The 18,909-nt window shown below is 41.8% G+C and overlaps 2 protein-coding genes across 8 annotated transcripts in view; both read right to left on the bottom strand.

Moving 5' to 3' along the window:
• Positions 1-18,909, bottom strand: part of BBS4 (Bardet-Biedl syndrome 4) — a 948,798-nt gene that overhangs the window by 382,856 nt on the left and 547,033 nt on the right. The window lies entirely within an intron of this gene.
• The window catches only part of NEO1 (neogenin 1), a 247,168-nt gene that overhangs the window by 150,165 nt on the left and 78,094 nt on the right, over positions 1-18,909 (bottom strand). For all 7 annotated transcript variants that reach the window (XM_066278054.1, XM_066278057.1, XM_066278059.1 and 4 more), the window contains 2 exons: positions 14,767-15,084; positions 1,332-1,607 (listed from right to left, as the gene is read on the bottom strand). In XM_066278054.1, the coding sequence (XP_066134151.1) occupies positions 1,332-1,607; positions 14,767-15,084 (594 nt within the window). The remainder of the gene's footprint in view (positions 1-1,331; positions 1,608-14,766; positions 15,085-18,909) is intronic.

The following is an 18,909-nucleotide window of genomic DNA, read 5'->3' as shown; positions in this document are numbered from 1 at the left end:
TCGGCCTGGCATGCGGGGGACCTGGGTTTGATTCCCGGCCAGGGCACATAGGAGAAGCGCCCATTTGCTTCTCCACCGCCCCCCCTCCTTCCTCTCTGTCTCTCTCTTCCCCTCCCGCAGTCAAGGCTCCATTGGAGCAAAGATGGCCTGGGCGCTGGGGATGGCTCCTTGGCCTCTGCCCCAGGCGCTAGAGTGGCTCTGGTCACAACAGAGCGACGCCCTGGAGGGGCAGAGCATCGCCCCCTGGTGGGCAGAGCTTCGCCCCTAGTGGGCGTGCCAGGTGGATCCCGGTCGGACGCATGCGGGAGTCTGTCTGTCTCTCCCCGTTTCCAGCTTCAGAAAAAGAAGAAAAAAAAAATCAGTTCAACTTGATCTTAGTCAAAAGGCCACAGAGATGTGCTGCAGAATTGGGCACCTGACCTGTATATATGTCATCCAGTGTCATCCCAATATAGTCAACATGAACAAACAACCAGTTCAAGGCCCATCAGGAACTCCATCAAAAGTCACTGCCCATCATATTAGTCTCACTTGCAAGCCAATACATAGGCTAAAGAAGCCTGTGAAGTCATCATATGTAAAAACTGCACACAAAACGTAGAAATGGTCCAATTACATTCATAGACATACACTTAAAATAAGAAATACAGAAGGAATCAGTGGGAATGGAAGCTGAAAGGTCTGGAAACATCAAGGGGTCAGAGGGACTACAATGAGGTGAAGCAAAGTTGTGAGTAAAGAGAAGTTACACAGCTGACAGAAGACAAAAGAAACAGATTGCGAGGAAAGCCTACAGGAGTAGTGTGGAACCCACAGAGAGGAGGAGAATGGAGGCGGGGCTGGTCACATCACAGTGGGAAGCACTGTGACAATCTTACCCACCAGCGCTTTAAGAGCTGCAATAGTAAATTACACTCTGTCCATCTCTTGTACAATCTAGCCTAAATGAGTCCCTCCTTTTCACAGGTACGAAGACCTACATACGAAAAGTATTCTAGTACAGGGAGGTAACAGAATTCTAAGAAGTATCCTAATGTGGGAATGCCTGACAAAAACACACAGAGCTGATGTGTCTTTGGTCAAGATTAATGCAATAGATATTGAGTATATTTTATTGCTTGAAAAGTTTTTACTGACCAATGCATTCTCTAAAGTGTGGATCTTTCTCATGTTTTCTTCTTTTTCTACCTTGTAAGAAACTGAGACTCCTTATGCTGACATTAGTATGTCACACTGCAGATTTAACAGTGCTTATAAAAGAAGAATTCTAATAAAACAAATTTTACCCATCAGGAAACATGAAACCATCAGTCCTGGTAATAAATGAATACCTGGAAGAACTTTTAATTCAGCTTCGTCACTGTACTTTGGTGGCCCACCACTTTCAACTATGCAGCGGTAAAGTCCCCCATCTCCTTCAGTCACGTTGCTGATAACCAGTGTTCCACTTGGAAGTTTGGTGATTCTGTCTCCCAAAAGAAGAGGCTGCCTGTTCTGTTCCCATCTCACAAACGGGACCAAATCGATATTAACTTCACAATTCAGAACTGCACTATTCCCAGCATAAACTGAAGAAGGTTCTGGTTGGCTGGCAAATCTTGGAAGACCTAGACAAGAAAGGAAAAGAAGAAATAAAATGTTAAATATTACTTTAAAATGTAGTCATGGAAACCAGAAGCAAGTCAGCCATATGGCCACATGTGTGGTGGAACCAGGGTCAAAAAGGAGGTTCATGATTCAGGAAATTAGCTACATACAGGATCACAAATAAATCAAGTAAATGTACAAGGAACACTTGCAATCAGAATCCTCAGTCAGAGTAGTATGGTACAAACATGGAAGAGGGCTGAATGAACCCCATGGTATTGGACTAGAATACTGGTACGAAGGTAAACTTATGGTTTTATATAATTATAGATATATAAATACAGAAAAATGTATATATATAAAACTGGGATTCAAAGATGGCAACAGAGTAGGTGGGTGTTCCAACTGCTATCTCCCAGGACCAAATTGAATTACAACTATATTTAAGAATAATCATATTGAAAAATCAACTTTGGACTAAATGAAGAGAAGTCTATAACCAAGGATCACAGAAGAAGCCACACTGAGACTGGAGGAAGGGCAGAGATGCAGAAAGGGCTGGCCCACCCCCAGGACCAGAGTCCCAGCCTAGAACCCCAGAGCCTAGAAGAGATGCCCAGACAGCATTTGGAGGTGAAAAGAGCCAGGTTTCTGCAAGAAAGAGACGAAGCTCTTGGAGACACAGACTCCATATTAAAGGGCCAGCACAGAAAATCTCATTCACAGCCACTTACCTGGGGCTCTGGTGGAGGGAGAGCTGAGAGGACTAGAGTGCATGAGGATAGTGTAAAGTTAGAGGCCCAGGAAGAGACACTGTAGGGGATGGGCACCAGAACCCCTGTGCTGAGTCATTCTCCAGTACTACAGTTGCCATCTTTCTTGGGTGGAACAGTCCCCTCTGAGTGGCATCAGCCTGGGGAAAAGCAGCTGCTCAGCCCTCAGGAGTCTCTCCTGCTCCAGTCATAGTGACTGGGTCGTGCTGAGCAGCCAGGAGGTAGGGGCGCATCAGTGACTCATTTTCTGGTGTTGAGGTTGGAGCTTCACCCCCACTCCCCACCCTCTCACTCCTGAGCCTAAGACTGATAATTCCACCTCACGGCAGTCTCTGTGGAAACTGTCCAGAGTGCGGGCAAACCAAATCTCTGCGTCTCAGAGGCCAAACCCACTGGACTTCTGGGGCCACACCCTATTGAGGTCTGTGAAAAAAGTCTGGACAGACTGACACCTTGGGCCAGGGGTGGAGCCTCACCCAGCACCCTTCCTAATCCCTGCATTTCCACAGGCAGAGGTGTTTTCATTGGCCAAGCCCAGCAAGCAGCCAGGGGACAGAGGCTACAGGAGGTGGGGCTCAGGGAACCTTGGCCTTTAAGTGGGCCTTCTCCCTGGCCCATTGTGGGGAAAAGTCATCCTAGGAGTGCATCTTGGTATTTCCATGTACACCTAGGCCCAGCAGAGGCAGCCACAAACTCTGGATTGCTTGTAGCTCCAAAAAAGTTGCTGAGGATCAGTCACGGGCAGTGTCTCCCACTGGTCTGCGCCAGGTTCCTGCCAGGGAGGCCCAAGGCTGGTACACCAGTGGCCAGTTGCCGAAAGCATCAGTTCAGGATCTAACAACCCCTGCTAGAGTGGTATCCAAAGGAAGGGCTCCTCACACCTGACCCAGCTAGGTGAATTTCGCTCTGTGATCAGTACCAGCACAGCAGCTAATGTGCATTAAACAGGGTGGAGCTTCACAGCCTGGGTGCTGCATATGCTGCCCTGCTAGGATAGATTCCACTGGAGGGAGGGAGAGAAGCTTGAAGCATGGACACTTGAAGTGTGGGTCCCTGTAAGCCAATTGTTGGATCTGGCCAAGGGGCTTATCCACTTTCTGGGGGTGGGGGGGTGGAGGGACACAGTCAACCCCAGGACAAGAATCTCTCAGTATTCCTCCCTGAGACCAGGGTCTCACCAGCTGTAAGGACTTCTGCAAAGGGGACTGTCAGCCCCACTTCCATCTGAACTTGCTGCTCACCTTTTAGGGAGAAGTAAAATTTGAGTATACAGAACTAGCTGAGGGATTAGGCTCTGGAGTAGGGGCCACATTCCCTGTACGGAGCTCCTGACCAAGATACGTATGAAGTAGGGGGTACCATTAACATTGTATTTCTAACCTCAATTGTCCTATCCTAACAGGATTGCAAACTGCAGAGGGGTGGACTGGGTGAGGTCAGTCTAGGCCCGCACTACATGCTTTCTACAGAAGGCTCTGTGGGAAGACCAGGCAGCTGCAAGAGGTGGAGCAGCTGAAAAGTAGAGACAAATCTTATAGAGCTTGGGGTTTTTACATAGTTGCTGTCATCTCTAAGCAAGAGGAAGCTGATCCTTATACACAGGTTGGCCCCTCCCACACTACCCAGGCACAGAAAACGCAGACACAAACAGCGAAAGAGCAGTATCTGCAGACAAGTAGTCCACAGAGAGTTACAAACAACAGCTGACAACAACCCAAGAAGATCTAGAACCAACACAACTGGTAGTGGGTGGCAGACAGCACCAACTCTAGACTCAGCTAGATACACAAGCAGCATGTCCAAAGGTGGAGTCTAGCAGGCACCAGACACTGTAGAGAATAAATACGCCTAACAAGACAGACATTACACAGTGTGTAATACACATGATCAAGGTTGACCCTTAGAGCAAGCCAGCCTGCTTAAAGGAATAAGCATACTCACGATAGGACCAAATGCATTCAATACTCACAGACAACAAGAAGGAAAAAAGTACCCTCAAGAAGCATTTCTAGAACAAGGAAAACAGGTGGCCTGGAGGCCAGTACCACTGAGCCCATCTTCCTCACAAAGACACCATAAAAGCTCAAAGTCAGATAGCGCTACCGAATACACAGTCAAAATGGGCAAAGAAATGTGACCCAAATGAATCAGCAAGAGAAATCCCCAGAAAAAGAACTAAATGAAATGGAAGTAATCAAACTACCAGATGCAGAGTTTAAAACAATGATTTTTAGGATGCTCAAGGATCTTAGAGCAACAATGGAGGACATAATGAGCACCCAAATAAAGAGAGAGCAAGCATCAAAAAGGAAAGTGAAATCATAAAAAAGAACCAGTCAGAAATGACAAATACAGTATCAGAAATGAAGGCTGCACTAGAAGAAATCAATAACAGGCTGGATGAACAGGCGATCAAATAAGCGATTTAGAAAGACAAGATAAACCGTAGACACAGAATTAGAGCAGCAAAACAAAGAGGCACAAAAAGACTGAGAAAACGCTAAGAGAGCTCTGTGACAACATGAAGAGAAACAATATCTGCATTAATAGGGGTTCCTGAGAGAGAAGAGAATAAACAAAGGATAGAGAACCTGTTTGAAGAAATCATAGCTGAAAATTTCCCTAAATTGATGAAGGAAAAAGTCACACAAGTTAGAGAAGCACAGAGTCCCATTAAAGAAGAACCCAAGGAGGTCCACACACCAAGACAAATCATAATTAAAATGCCAAAATTAAGAGACAAAGAAAGAATACTAAAAGCTGCAAGGGAAAAAGCAGTTAATTACCTACTGAGGAGCCCCCATAAGGATGACATTCAACTTCTCAACAAAACACTGGAGGCCAGAAGGGATTGGAAAGAAATATTCAAATTCATGTAAAACAAGAACTTACAACCAAGACTACTTTATCCAGCAAGGCTATCATTTAAAATTGAAGAAATAAAAAACTTCTCAGACCAAAAAAAAAAAAAAAAAAAAAAAAAAAAAAAAACCTTCACGGAATTCATTACAATCAAACCAGTACTTTAAGAAATTTTAAGGAGCCTGCTATAAAAAGAGCAAAAAAATAAAATAAAAGAAGTCAAGAAAAAGAGGAATGTAGATTTAAAGAATAAAATGGCAATAAATAAGTACATGTCAATAATAACCTTAAATGTAGATGGATTAATTGCTCCAATCAAAAGACATAGGGTAGCTGCATGGATAAGAAAACAGGACCCGTACATATACTGTCTACAAGAGACCCACCTCAAAAGAAAAGATACATATAGACTGAATGTAAAAGGTGGGAAAAAAGTATTTCACGCAAATGGAAATGAAAAAAAAAGCTGGGGTAGCAGTACTTATATCTAACAAAATAGACTTTAAAACAAAGGCTATAATAAGGGATAAAGAAGGTCACTATATAATGATAAAGGGAGCAATCCAACAAGAGTATATAACGATTGTAAATATTTATGTGCCTAATATAGGAGCACCTAAATATACAAACCAGATTTTGATGGACATAAAGGATGAGATTAACAGCAATACTATAATAGTAGGGGATTTTAATACCCCACTAACATCAATGTATAGATCATCCAGAGAGAAAATTAACAATGAAACAGCAGCCTTAAATGACACACTACATCAACTGGATTTAATTGATATTTTCAGAACCTTTCACCCCAAACCAGAATATACATTCTTTTCAAGTGCTCATGGTACGTTTTCTAGGATAGACCACATGTTAGGACAGAATACGAGTCTCAAGAAATTAAGAATGAAATCATATCAAGCATTTTCTCTGATCACAATGGTATGAAACTAGAAATCAACTACAATAGAAAAACTGAAAAACATTTAAACACTTGGAGGTTAAATAGCATGTTATTAAATAATGAATGAGTTAACAACGAGATCAAGGAAGAAATAAAGATTTCCTTGAAACAAATGAAAATCAACATACAACAACTCAAAATTTAAGGGACACAGCAAAAGCAGTCCTGAGAGGGAAGTTCATAACAATTCAGGCATACCTTAGGAAGCAAGAAAAATTCTCAAATAAACAGTTTAACTCTGCATCTAAAAGAACTAGAAAAAAATCAACAAATAAAGCCCAGAGGAAGTAGAAGGAACAAAATAATAAATATCAGAACGAAAATAAATGACATAAAGGCTAAAAAAAAATACAGAAGATCAATAAAACCAAGAGCTGGTTATTTGAAAAGGTAAACAAGATTGATGAACCTTCAACCAGACTCTCCAAGAAAAAGGAGAGAGGATTCAAATAAATAAAATTAGAAATGAAAGTGGAGAAGTAACGACTGATACCACAGAAATACAAAGGATTGTAAGAAAATACTATGAAGATCTTTATGCCAAAAAATTGGACAATCTAGGTCAGGGGTCTCAAACTCGGGCCCGCGGGCCGCATGCGGCCCGCCCACCAATTTTGTGCAGCCCGCAGACTGGCCTGCAGACTAATCCACGAAGTTTGATTAGTCTGCGGGCCGCACAAAATTGGTGGGCGGGCCGCGAGTTTGAGACCTCTGATCTAGGTGAAATGGATAAATTCCGATAAACATATAATCTTCCAAAACTCAATCTGGAAGAATCAGAGAACCTAAACAGACCAATTACAACAAATGAAATTGAAACAGTTATCCAAAAACTCCCAGCAAACAAAAGTTCTGGACCAGATGGCTTCACAGGCGAATTTTACCAAATATTAAAAGAAGAACTAACTCCTATCCTTCTCAAGTTATTTCAAAAAATTCAAGAGGAGGAAAGACTTCCAAGCTCCTTTTATGAGGCAAGCATGATACTCATTCCAAAACCTGGAAAAGACAGTACAAAGAAAGAAAACTATGGGCCAATATCCCTGATGAACTTAGATGCTAAAATTCTCAACAAAATATTAGCAAAACAGATCCAGCAAAAATTACTGACCTGATAAATGAATTCGGCAAGGTGGCAGGATATAAAATTAATATTCAGACATCACTGGCATTTTTATACACCAAAAATAAACTGTCTGAAAGAGAAATTAAGGAAACAATCCCCTTCACTATTCCAACAACAAAAAAAATAAAGTTCCTAGGAGTAAATTTAAACAAGGAGGTAAAAGACTTGTACTTGAAAAATTACAAAACTTTCAAAAAAGATGTATGAAAAAAATCATACATCATGATCAAGTGGGATCTATTTTGGGGAGGCAAGGCTGGTACAATATTCATAGATCAATAAATGTGAATCATCACATAAACCAAAAGAAAAAGAAAAACCACATGATAATATCAATAGAAGCAGAAAAAGCATTTGATAAAATCCAGCACCCATTTATGATCAAAACTGTCAGCAAAGTGGGAATACATATTTCAACATGATAAAACCCATCTATGACAAACCCACAGCCAACATCATACTCAATGGCAAAAATTAAAAGCAATCTTTTTAAGAACAGGGACAAGGCAGGGGTGCCCCATTTCACCACTCTTATTCAACATAGTTCTGGAAATCCTAGCCACAGCAATCAGACAAGAAGAAATAAAAGGCATTCAAATTAGAAAAGAAGTAAAACTATCATTATTTGCAGATGAAATGATATTGTATATAGAAAACTCAAAAGTCTTAGTCAAAAAATTACTGACCTGATAAATGAATTCAGCAAGGAGGCAGGATATAAAATTAATATTCAGAAATCACTGGCATTTTTATACACCAACAATAAACTGTCTGAAAGAGAAATTAAGGAAACAATCCCCTTCACTATTGCAACAAAAAATAAATAAATAAAGTACCTAGGAGTAAATTTAACCAAGGAGGTAAAAGACTTGTACTCGAAAAATTACAAAACTTTCAAAACAGAAATCAAGGAAGACACAGTACAAACAAGTGGAAGCATATATTGTGTTCACAGATAGGAAGAATAAATACCATTAAAATTTCTATATTACCCAAAGCAATCTATATGTTCAATGCGATTCCTATTAAAATGCCAATGGCATACTTCAGAGATATAGAACAAATATTCCAAAAATTTATCTGGAACAAAAAAGAATACAAATAGTCTCAGCAATTTTGAAAAAGAAGAATAAAGTGAGAGGTATCACATTGCCTGATACCAAGTTATACTACAGGTCCATTGTACTCAAAACAGCTTGGTACTGGCATAAGAACAGGCATATAGATCAATGGAACAGAACAGAGTACTCAGAAATAAACCCACGCCTTTATGGTCAATTGATATTTGACAAAGGAAGTAAAAGCATACAATGGAGTAAAGACAGACAGTCTCTTTAACAAATGGTGTTGGGAAAATTGAACAGGTACATGCAAAAAAATGAAACTACACCACCAACTTCCACCATTCACAAAACTAAACTCAAAATGGATAAAAGATTTAAATGTAAATTACGAAACCATAAATATCTTGAAAGAAAACATAGGCAGTAAAATCTCCGCTATCTCTTGTAGCAATATTTTTGCAGATTTATCTCCACTGGCAAGTGAAATAAAGGACAGGATGAACAAATGGAATTATATGAAACTAAAAAGCTTTTATTATTATTTTTTATTTTCCTGAAGTGGTAAGTGGGGAGGCAGAAAGACAGACTTCTGTATGCGCCCGACTGGGATCCACCCGGCAAGTCTACTAGGGGGTGATGCTCTGCCCATCTGAGGTGTTCCTCCATTGCAACAGGAGCCATTCTACTGCCTGAGGCGGAGGACATGGAGCCATCCTCAGCGCCAGGGCCAACTTTGCTCCAATGGAGCCTTGGCTGTAGGACGGGAGGAGAGAGAGAGAAAAGAGAGGGGGAAGGGTAGAGAAGCAGATGGGTGCTTCTCCTGTGTGCTCTGGACAGGAACCAGAACCTGGACTTCCACACGCCAGGCCCATACTCTACCACTGAGCCAACCGGCCAGGGCCTAAAAAGCTTTTGCACAGCAAAAGACACCAGTAACAAAATAAAAAGACAGCACACAATGCGAGAACATACTTGCCAATATGTCTGATAAGGGGTTAATAACCAAAATTTATAAAGAACTTCTAAAACTCAGTACCAGGAAGGTAAACATTCCAATTAAAAAATGGGCAAAAGACTGAATAGACACTTCTCCAAAGAGGACATACAGGTGGCCAATAGGCAGATGAAAAGTGTTCAACGTCACTAATCATCAGAGAAATGAAAATTAAAACCACAATGAGAAACCACCTCACACCTGTCAGAGTGGCGCTCATTAACAAAAATAACATACAATAAGTGCTGGCGAGAGTGTGGAGAAAAGGGAACCCTCCTGCACTGCTGGTGGGAATGCAGGCTGGTGCAGCCTCTGTGAAGAACAGTATGGAGTTTCCTCAAAAAATTAAAAATGGACCTGCCTTTTGACCCAGCTATCCCACTTTTAAGAATATATCGTAAGAACACCAAATCACTGATTCAAAAGAAGAAATCCCCCCCATGTTTACTGCAGCATTGTTTACAATAGCCAAGATCTAGAAACAGCCCAAGTGTCCGTCAGTGGACAAGTGGATTAGAAAGCTGTGGTACATATATACAATGGAATACTATGTGATCATAAAAAAAGGAAATTTTACCTTTTGCCATGGCATGGATGGACCTGGGTATTATTATGCTAAGTGAAATAAGCCAGACAGAGAAAGACAAACATCACATGATCACACTTATATGTGGCATCTAATGAACAAAGTGAATTGAGGGACAGAATAGAGGCAGAGCGAGGTCACAGGGAGCAGAGGGACAGCTGTCAGAAGGAAGAGGGATGAGGGGATGGGATCAGAGAAATTATATATACATAACACAGAGATACAGATAACAGGACAGCAAATCCCAGAAGGAAAGGGGGAAGAAGTTAGAGGGAGTGGGGCAAGTATAAATAGGGACATGGGGGTTGGGAGTGAGGGTGTTATATTCAGTGGTACACTTGAATCCATGTAAACACAATAAATTAAAATTAGTAAAAATTAATTAAAAATAAAAATAAATTAAAAAAGATGTGTCTATAGATGTAAATGTATATGTCTATGTGTGAAATATATATACGTTTCATATACAGTCATATATTCAGAGAGTCCAGAATCAATGTCACTCCAATGGCGATGAGTGGATATGGTGACTCAATCTTTATTTCTAAACGCCAATCTCCACTACAAGGAGACCACTGCTCCTTGGGAAAATGGCTGATTCTAGAACTGTAACAGGGAAAGTACAAGATGAGATTAGAATGTCTTGTGACAGAAAGGAAGGAAGTACCCAAAGAAACACAGAGATGAATCAAAGGACACCAAAATCAGACTGAAGGGAATGTCCTCCAGCTAAATCTGGGACAATGAATCATGAATGGATGCTAAAAACAGTAGGTAAATGTTGATGAGCAATAGCATATTTATAGATCATTAAAGTGTCTCTTCCCCAAATTAACAGAAGTACAAAAAATACTTAGTAACTATAGAAAAACATAACACAGACCACCTTAACTAACAATAAACTTTTAACGGAACAGAACATCACATGCGTCCTGACATGGTGCACTAAGAACAAAGCGTCACTATGATATCCCCCCGCCCTCCCCCCAAAACCTGAATCTATTTAGAGTGGAGACTCAGAAAACCCAGAGTGAGACAAGGAAAAAGAAGAATCGTTTGAGACTGACAACTACTAAGTAAAACATGTAATCCTGGACCAGAAAGGAAGGGGAGAAGGGATAAATTTCTGCGTTTTGTTTTTTGCTCTTAAGACCAATTGAAATAACCAGTGAAATCCAACGATTATCTATGGCAGGGGTCGGGAACCTATGGCTCGCGAGCCAGATGTGGCTCTTTTGATGACTGCATCTGGCTCACAGACAAATCTTTAATAATAATAATAATAAAAAAGTTAAAAATATAAAACATTCTCATGTATTATAATCCATTCATCTCCTACCGCTCACATTCATGGGTGCGGGTGGCTGGAACCAATCACAGCTGTCCTCCAGGACAACACCAAATTTTTATTGGATAATATGTAATGTACACAGGTCGTTGTATGGCTCTCATGGAATTACATTTTAAAATATGTGGTGTTCATGGCTCTCTCAGCCAAAAAGGTTCCTGACCCCTGATCTATGGATTAAATGATACCTGAAATTGAAGATGGTTATTTAGGAGAATGTCATTTTTAAAAAAAATATACAGGGAAGTATTTAAGTAGGAGTAACATTTGCAATTTATTAATAGTTCCTGTGTATTTGAAGGTGTGCATGTGGCCGTAGAATAAGGCAGAGGCGGTCAAATCTTAATCAGGTAACCTAAGTGAGGACTATAATGGGATTCCTCTGTTTCGTTCTTTCAACAATTCCCTAAGTTTGAAATTGCTTCACAATAAAATACTGGCTAAAAGCTGCAGTCCTAAATGCTCTCCACACGCCACAGAACGTGGTGGTGGAGAGCATGAGGTCTGGGTCACACATCTGCATCCGAATCTCAATGGCACCACTGCATTCGACCATGTGATGGTAGCAAGTCTCTCAACTTCTTTATCAGTAAAAAGATTAGTAATGGGCCTCATAGCGTTGTTAAATAAGTTAAACACTTGCCTAATTCAATGCGTAAATAATTCATGGATAGCATACCCCCGGCACATAAATACTCAACAAATATAGCTATTATTATTAACAATAAGGTCTAAAAAGTGACTCTGACATGCTCAGAATAAAACAGTATGTTTCTTTAAAAACTAACCAACAGGCCCTGGCCGGTTGGCTCAGTGGTAGAGCATCGGCCTGGTGTGCAGGAGTCCCGGGTTTGATTCCCAGCCAGGAGAAGCACCCATCTGCTTCTCCACCCCTCCCCCTCTCCTTCCTCTCTGTCTCTCTCTTCCTCTCCTGCAGCCAAGGCTCCACTGGAGCAAAGATGGCCCAGGCACTGAGGATGGCTCTGTGGCCTCTGCCTCAGGCGCTAGGATGGCTCTGGATGCAACAGAGCAACGCTCCAGAGGGGCAGAGCATCGCCCCCTGGTGGGCATGCTGGGTGGATCCCGGTCGAGTGCATATGGGAGTCTGTCTGACTGCCTCCCCGTCTCCAGCTTTGGAAAAATGAAAAAACAACAACAACAAAAACAACTAACCAACATATTCAGTTATGGGAAACAACTACAGGTCTTCTAGTTTCATGATGGTTAATTAGTCCATATGTGAGTGACATACAGGTTTCCAGCTACAAATTTTTTATTTTTTGTTTCAAGGGGATTTTTTTAGAAATAAAGATAAAATTAACAAATTATCCACTTTTCAGAAACTACAAAATTAGGAAAAAAGGAAATAAACTAACAAAGGAAAGAACAGGAATCTGGAATAAAACCAAGTTAATTTGCCTGACCAGTGGTGGCACAGTAGATAGAGTGTTGACCTGGGATGCTGAGGACCCAGGTTTAAAACCCTGAGGTTGCCAGCTTGAGCGCAGGGTCATTGGCTTGAGCACAGGGTCGCTGGCTCAGCTTGAGCCATCCTCCCCTCACACCGTCAAGGCACGTATGGAAAGCTATCAATGAACTAAAATATTGCAACTACAAGTTGTTGCTTCTCATCTCTTCCCCCCCTTCCTGTCTATCAAAAAGAAAAAAAAAAGTTAGTTCTATTTTTTCTAGTTATTATCCTCCTTAGGGTTCATGAAAATGAGTAATTTTTAAAAAGCATAAACCCACAACATATGGGGAGTCAGCAGACAGAAATTTCAAAAAGTTTCTGAACAGGGAAAGCAGATTGAAGAGCTAGTTACTTAAACAGAGGCAGGAAATGCTGCCACTTCCTGCACTCACAGCAGAGGCCAGCCTGTCCTGCTGCCTCGAGAGGACTCCAGGACTCTAGAAGACTAGAAAGAAAAGAGAGTGGGTGGGAAGGGGCTGCAAGAAAGGACTAACAATTTCCATATTCAGACCACCCAAGTCCCCACCTCTGAGCTCAAAACACACACAGTCAGGGTATCACCCAGCAGCACACAAAATTTCCTGCTGTAGAAAAATGAGCCCAGCCTGACCTGTGGTGGCGCAGTGGATAAAGCGTGGACCTGGAAATGCTGAGGTCGCCGGTTCAAAACCCTGGATTTGCCTGGTCAAGGCACATATGGGAGTTGATGCTTCCAGCTCCTCCCCCCTTCTCTCTCTCTGTCTCTGTCTCTCTCTCTCCCTCTCTCTCTCCTCTCTAAAAATGAATAAATAATTTTTTTAAAAAAAGAAAAAAAAGAAAAATGAGCCCAGAGAAAAAGACCTTTCATACTTAATTTTATGAGCTATGTACTTAATGTTCTTTCAAAAATTCCTCTTCTTATTTGACGGGCCAGAATCTGTTTCTATTATTTGCAACCAAAGAACTATACCCCAACAGTCTTTAGAATGGCAACTTGGCCATTTCTTTTTCCCCCAAGTTTTATTGACATATAATTTATATAGCATAAAGCTTACAACTAAAGTGACATAACTTTCTCTGTCATTTCCAAGTTAGAAAGAAAAAAAATTGGTTCCAACCTTAAGCCATCCCAAATCAGAAGGTAGGAAACTGTTCTAGTTTATAGTGCCTCATGTAGGGCACATCCTACATGGCACATGATCAACTGGTACTAAATGAGTTAAATGGGCCCTGGCTGGTTGGCTCAGTGGTAGTGTGTCAGCCCGGTGTGTGGATGTCCTGGGTTCAATTCCAGGTCAGGGCACACAGGAGGAGCAATCATCTGGTCTCAAGCGTTGAGGATGGCTCCATGGCCTCTGCCTCAGACACTAAAAGAATCGCTCGCTCTATTGCTGACCAATGGAGCAACAGTCCCAGATGGGCACAGCATCACCCCCTAGTGGGCATGCCAAGTGGGTCCTGGTCGGGGCGCATGTGGAGGTCTGTCTCTCTGCCTCCCCTCCTTTCACTAAAAAATATAAACAAACAAACAAACAAACGAGGTAAAGGAGTGTTATCTACTGTGACCAGTTCAATGAAAAGTCTAGGACAGGTAGTCAACCTTTTTATACCTACCACCCACTTTTGTATCTCTATTAGTAGTAAAATTTTCTAACTGCTCACTGGTTCCACAGTAATGGTGATTTATAAAGTAGGGAAGTAACTTTACTTTATAAAATTTATAAAGCAGAGTTAGAGCAAGTTAAAGCATATAATAATTACTTACCAAGTACTTTATGTCAGATTTTTGCTGTTTGGCAGAATAAATCTTTATAAAACAACTTACTATAGTTAAATCTATCTTTTATTTACACTTTGGTTGCTCCGCTACCACCCACCATGAAAGCTGGAAGGCCCACTAGTGGGCGATAGGGACCAGGTTGACTACGACTGGTCTAGGATAAATACTGCCTTTTATCAAGGTTTACTTTTTATAAAACTTTGAAAATACAAATAAATCCATTAATAAAACTTACCTGCTACTGTGAGCTTGGCTGTCCTGCTGACAATAGTTCCAAGACTCTCGACAGTGGCCACGCACTGGTAATAACCTTCATCTGGTTTATTGTGTTTGGAATGCACCACGTTACTAATAAATAAAGATCCATCTGGGAGAAGCTGGCGTCGGTCATCTGATACTAAGTTTAAGAACGTTCCATCTTTTTTCCATTCGATTTTTGGAGAAGGCTCAGAATGTGCTGAACAGTTTAATACAACAGAAGAGCCTCTAACTGACAGTGTATTCACTGGCTCCACCAGAAAATAAAATGGAGTGAAGGTTCGAACACTGGATCCTACAAAAATAAGAAAGAAAAAGGATAGTTATACAAAACTTTCTTTTACTAAACTATAATGTCCAAATACTGTTTATAAATGGTTATCCTTTTGGGGTATGATACATTAGATACATTAATACAGTCATTTCACTTCTTCATCAGTAATATCTAATAAATAAAATTTATTTTTGACTAGGAAATCAAAATCGGACCCATTTAGAAAAACATTAGAAGAACGACGATACAAGATGGTGGCAGAGGAGGTAGACATTACACTCACCTCCTCCCAAGTCCAACTGAGAGTTACAACTAAACTGCAGAATAATCAACCTGAATAACAACTGAAAACTAGCTGAAGTCTTACAACCAAGGATTTACAGAAGAAAGCACACCAAGACTCATAAGAGGTGCAGAGATTTGAGAAGGGCTGACCATCTCAGCTACAAAGGTTTCCCCCTGAGGAGTGTGGGGTGTCTACCTGATGCCAGGCTCCCCATCCCAGAGCACCCACATAACATCTGGCTTTGAAAATCAGCAGGGATTCTGTCTACCAGGGAGAGACGAGAGTCTGCTACACAGGCACCCTCCTCAAGGGCCAGCACACAAAATCATGTTCATAGCCACTCACCACAGCCTCTGGCAGAGGGAAGATGGACAAGAGCAGACTAGAGTCCAGCAAGGAGAGACTGGGTTGTATGGCTCCAGGGAGAGAGCTGAGGACCAGCCACCAGGGCCCCTGTGCTGAGTTCCTCTCCCACACCACATATGGACGCCATCTTTCCTAGGTCCAGAACTCCCCTCATACTGCATCAGCCTGAATAAAGGCACCAGTTCCATACTCTGGCTCCCTGATGTCCTACACTACAAGTGTCATGCCCCACAGAAGAATCAGCTGAAAGTGGCCTGTTGAAGACTTTCTTGAAAGATTCCCGAGAAGGTTCAGGCAGAATGGACAAGAGACTAAGCTGAGTGGCTCTAAAGTGGGGGTCATTTTTCCCATAGGACGCCAACGTTCCTATGCAAAGAGCTCCCTCCATACAGCCAAACATCAGTCAGTCTGCCTGGTCTCTTTTAGCTGGGTTGACACTGCTGGCCTCATCCAGACGCTACCCTGAGACTCTACACCACCACAAAGGCACCTGGATGCCAAAGGGTGGCAGCTGGATTGGTATACCCTGAAACTTTTGCTGAGCGACCTCAGACCCAGCACTGGCATCAAGCTTGAATCTGTGTATCAACCTGGTAACACCTCTCACTCCAGCCTGGTGACTCACTGAGAACCTACTTTACACACCCTGTGCACCCACCAGAGGCTCTCTCAGTGACTGAACCTAACAGGCAGCCCACAGGTGAAGGCTGATCTCAGAGGGCCTTGGACGTTTCGCTGAGCTGCCCTGAGGTTCTGTGCTGGTGGAAGAAGACCTGAGTATGCAGCTTGGCCCCTTAATGCACACCTCAGAGGCAGCCACAAACTATGGATTGCTTTATAGCTCCAAACAGGTGGCTCAGGGCCAACCATAGGCAATGTCTGACACAGGACTGCACCTGAGTCCCTCCCAAAATGCCCCAGAGCCAACATACCCACTGGTGGCTTCAGACCACATCAAAGCATGAATGACCCAATTCGCTCCACAAGCAGTATACCCAAAGATCTCACCAGGTACTAGGCACTGCTGGGGCCAAAACCACTTTGTGGGGTCAGTCCCTGCACTGAAGCTCACCCACAGTGGTTAGTGTAAATCCTCACAGCAAGAAACTTTACCAATGGATGGGTCAACAATAATCAAGACTAAACTACAACAAGAGAGCTCACAGAAGCCACACAACAAACATTTCTGGAGCACATTGGTGGTCAAAGAGATTGCACCACTGAGCCACACAGGACACCTAGTATAAGAGGCCACCATACCAAAAGTGCGAAGTATACCAAATCTACCTAATATACAAAAACAAATTCAGAGAGGCTACTAAAATGGAGAGACAAAGATACATATTCCAAATGAAAACACAAGAGAGAAGCTTTACCAAAAAAAAAAAAAAGAACTAAATGAAATAGGCAAGCAATCTAGCAGATAGAGTTCAAAACAATGGTTATAAGGGTTCTCAAGAAACTTAGCAAAGGATAGATGTACTTCAGCAAAGAGATAGTAAGCATTAAAAAAGGACACAGAGGCCATGGCGAGTTAGCTCAGTAGGTTAGAGCATCATTCAAAATACCAGGGGTACAGGTTCAATCCCTGGTCAAGGCATATATGGGAAGTGACCAATGAATGAACAACAAATGAATGCTTTCCTCCCTCTCTTCCCCCCCCCTCTCTAAAATCAATCGCCTAACCAGGCAGTGGTGCAGTGGATAGAGCGTCAGCATGGGATGCAGAGGACACAGGTTTGAAACCCCGAGGTGGCCAGATTGAGTGCGGGCTCATCTGGCTTGAACATGGGTTCACCAGCTTAAACACAGTGTTGCTGGCTTGAGCACAGGATCACAGATATGACCCCAAGGTCGCTGGCTTGAGCAAGGGGTCACTGGCTCGGCTGTAGCCCCCCAGTCAAAGCACATATGAGAAAGCAATCAATGAACAACTAAGTTGCTGCAATGAAGAATTGATGCTTCTCATCTCTCTTCCTCCCTGTTTGTCTGTCCCTATCTGTCCCTCTCTCTCTCTCACACACAAAAAAGGACAATTATAAATTATTAAAAAATTAAAATCAATCAGTTAAAAAAAAAAGGACATAGAGCCCTGGCCAGATAACTCAGCTGGTTAGAGCATCATCCCAAAGCACAGAGGTGCCTGTTCAATCCCTGGTCAGTACCATACAGCTGTGGTCCCCAACCTTTTTTGGGCCACGGACCGGTTTAATGTCAGAAAGTATTTTCACGGACCGGCCTTTAGGGTGGGACGGATAAATGTATCACGTGACCGAGACAAGCGTCAATTGTGAGTCTTAGATGGATGTAACAGAGGAAATCTGGTCATTTTTTTAAAAATAAAACATCGTTCAGACTTAAAATATAAATAAAACAAAAATAATGTAAGTTATTTATTCTTTCTCTGTGGGCCGGTACCAAATGGCCCACGGACCGGTACCAGTCCGTGGCCCGGGGGTTGGGGACCACTGACATACAGGAACAGACTGATGTTCCTGTCTCTTCTTCTCTCTCTAAAAGCAATAAAATAAATATAAAAAGAGGACATAGAAATCATAAAAAGTAACAAGTCAGAAATGAAGAATACACTATCTGAAATGAAGACTACACAAGGAAAGTATAAACCATAGGTTAAATAACAACCAGTACTAAATCAGCGATTTGGAGGTCAAGGTAACAGAAAACACCCAAGCAGAACAGCAGAAAAAAACATTTTTTTAATATGAAAAATGTCTAAAGGTTCTCTGGGACAATATGAAGCATACCAAGATCCACATCACAGGGGTGTCAGCAGGAAAGTAAAGAGCAAGGGACTGAGAAACTGTTTTAAGATATAATGTCTAAAACTTTGTTAATCTGGTTAAGGAAGGAGACACACAAGTCTGGGAAGCATAGAGAGCCCCAAACAAGATGAACTCAAGGAGGCCCACACCAAGACACATCATAATTAAAATGGCAAAGGATAAAGACGGAGAAAATCTTAAAAGCAGCAAGAGAAAGAGTTACCTAAAAGAGAACTCCCATAAGACCGTCAGCTGATTTCTCAACAAAAACATTTCAAGCCAGAAGAAACTGGCATCAAATAGTCAAAGTGATTGATGAAAAGCAAGAATCTACAATAAAGACTAGTCTACTCAGCAAGGCTGTCATATAAAATTGAAGAAGAAATAAAGAGCTTTCCAGACAAGAAAAAG

Source organism: Saccopteryx bilineata, chromosome 4 (assembly GCF_036850765.1).
Source record: "Saccopteryx bilineata isolate mSacBil1 chromosome 4, mSacBil1_pri_phased_curated, whole genome shotgun sequence".
Lineage (NCBI taxonomy): Eukaryota > Metazoa > Chordata > Mammalia > Chiroptera > Emballonuridae > Saccopteryx > Saccopteryx bilineata.
The sequence above is the reverse complement of the archived record's forward strand: the minus strand, read 5'-3'. Positions and strand labels throughout refer to the sequence as shown.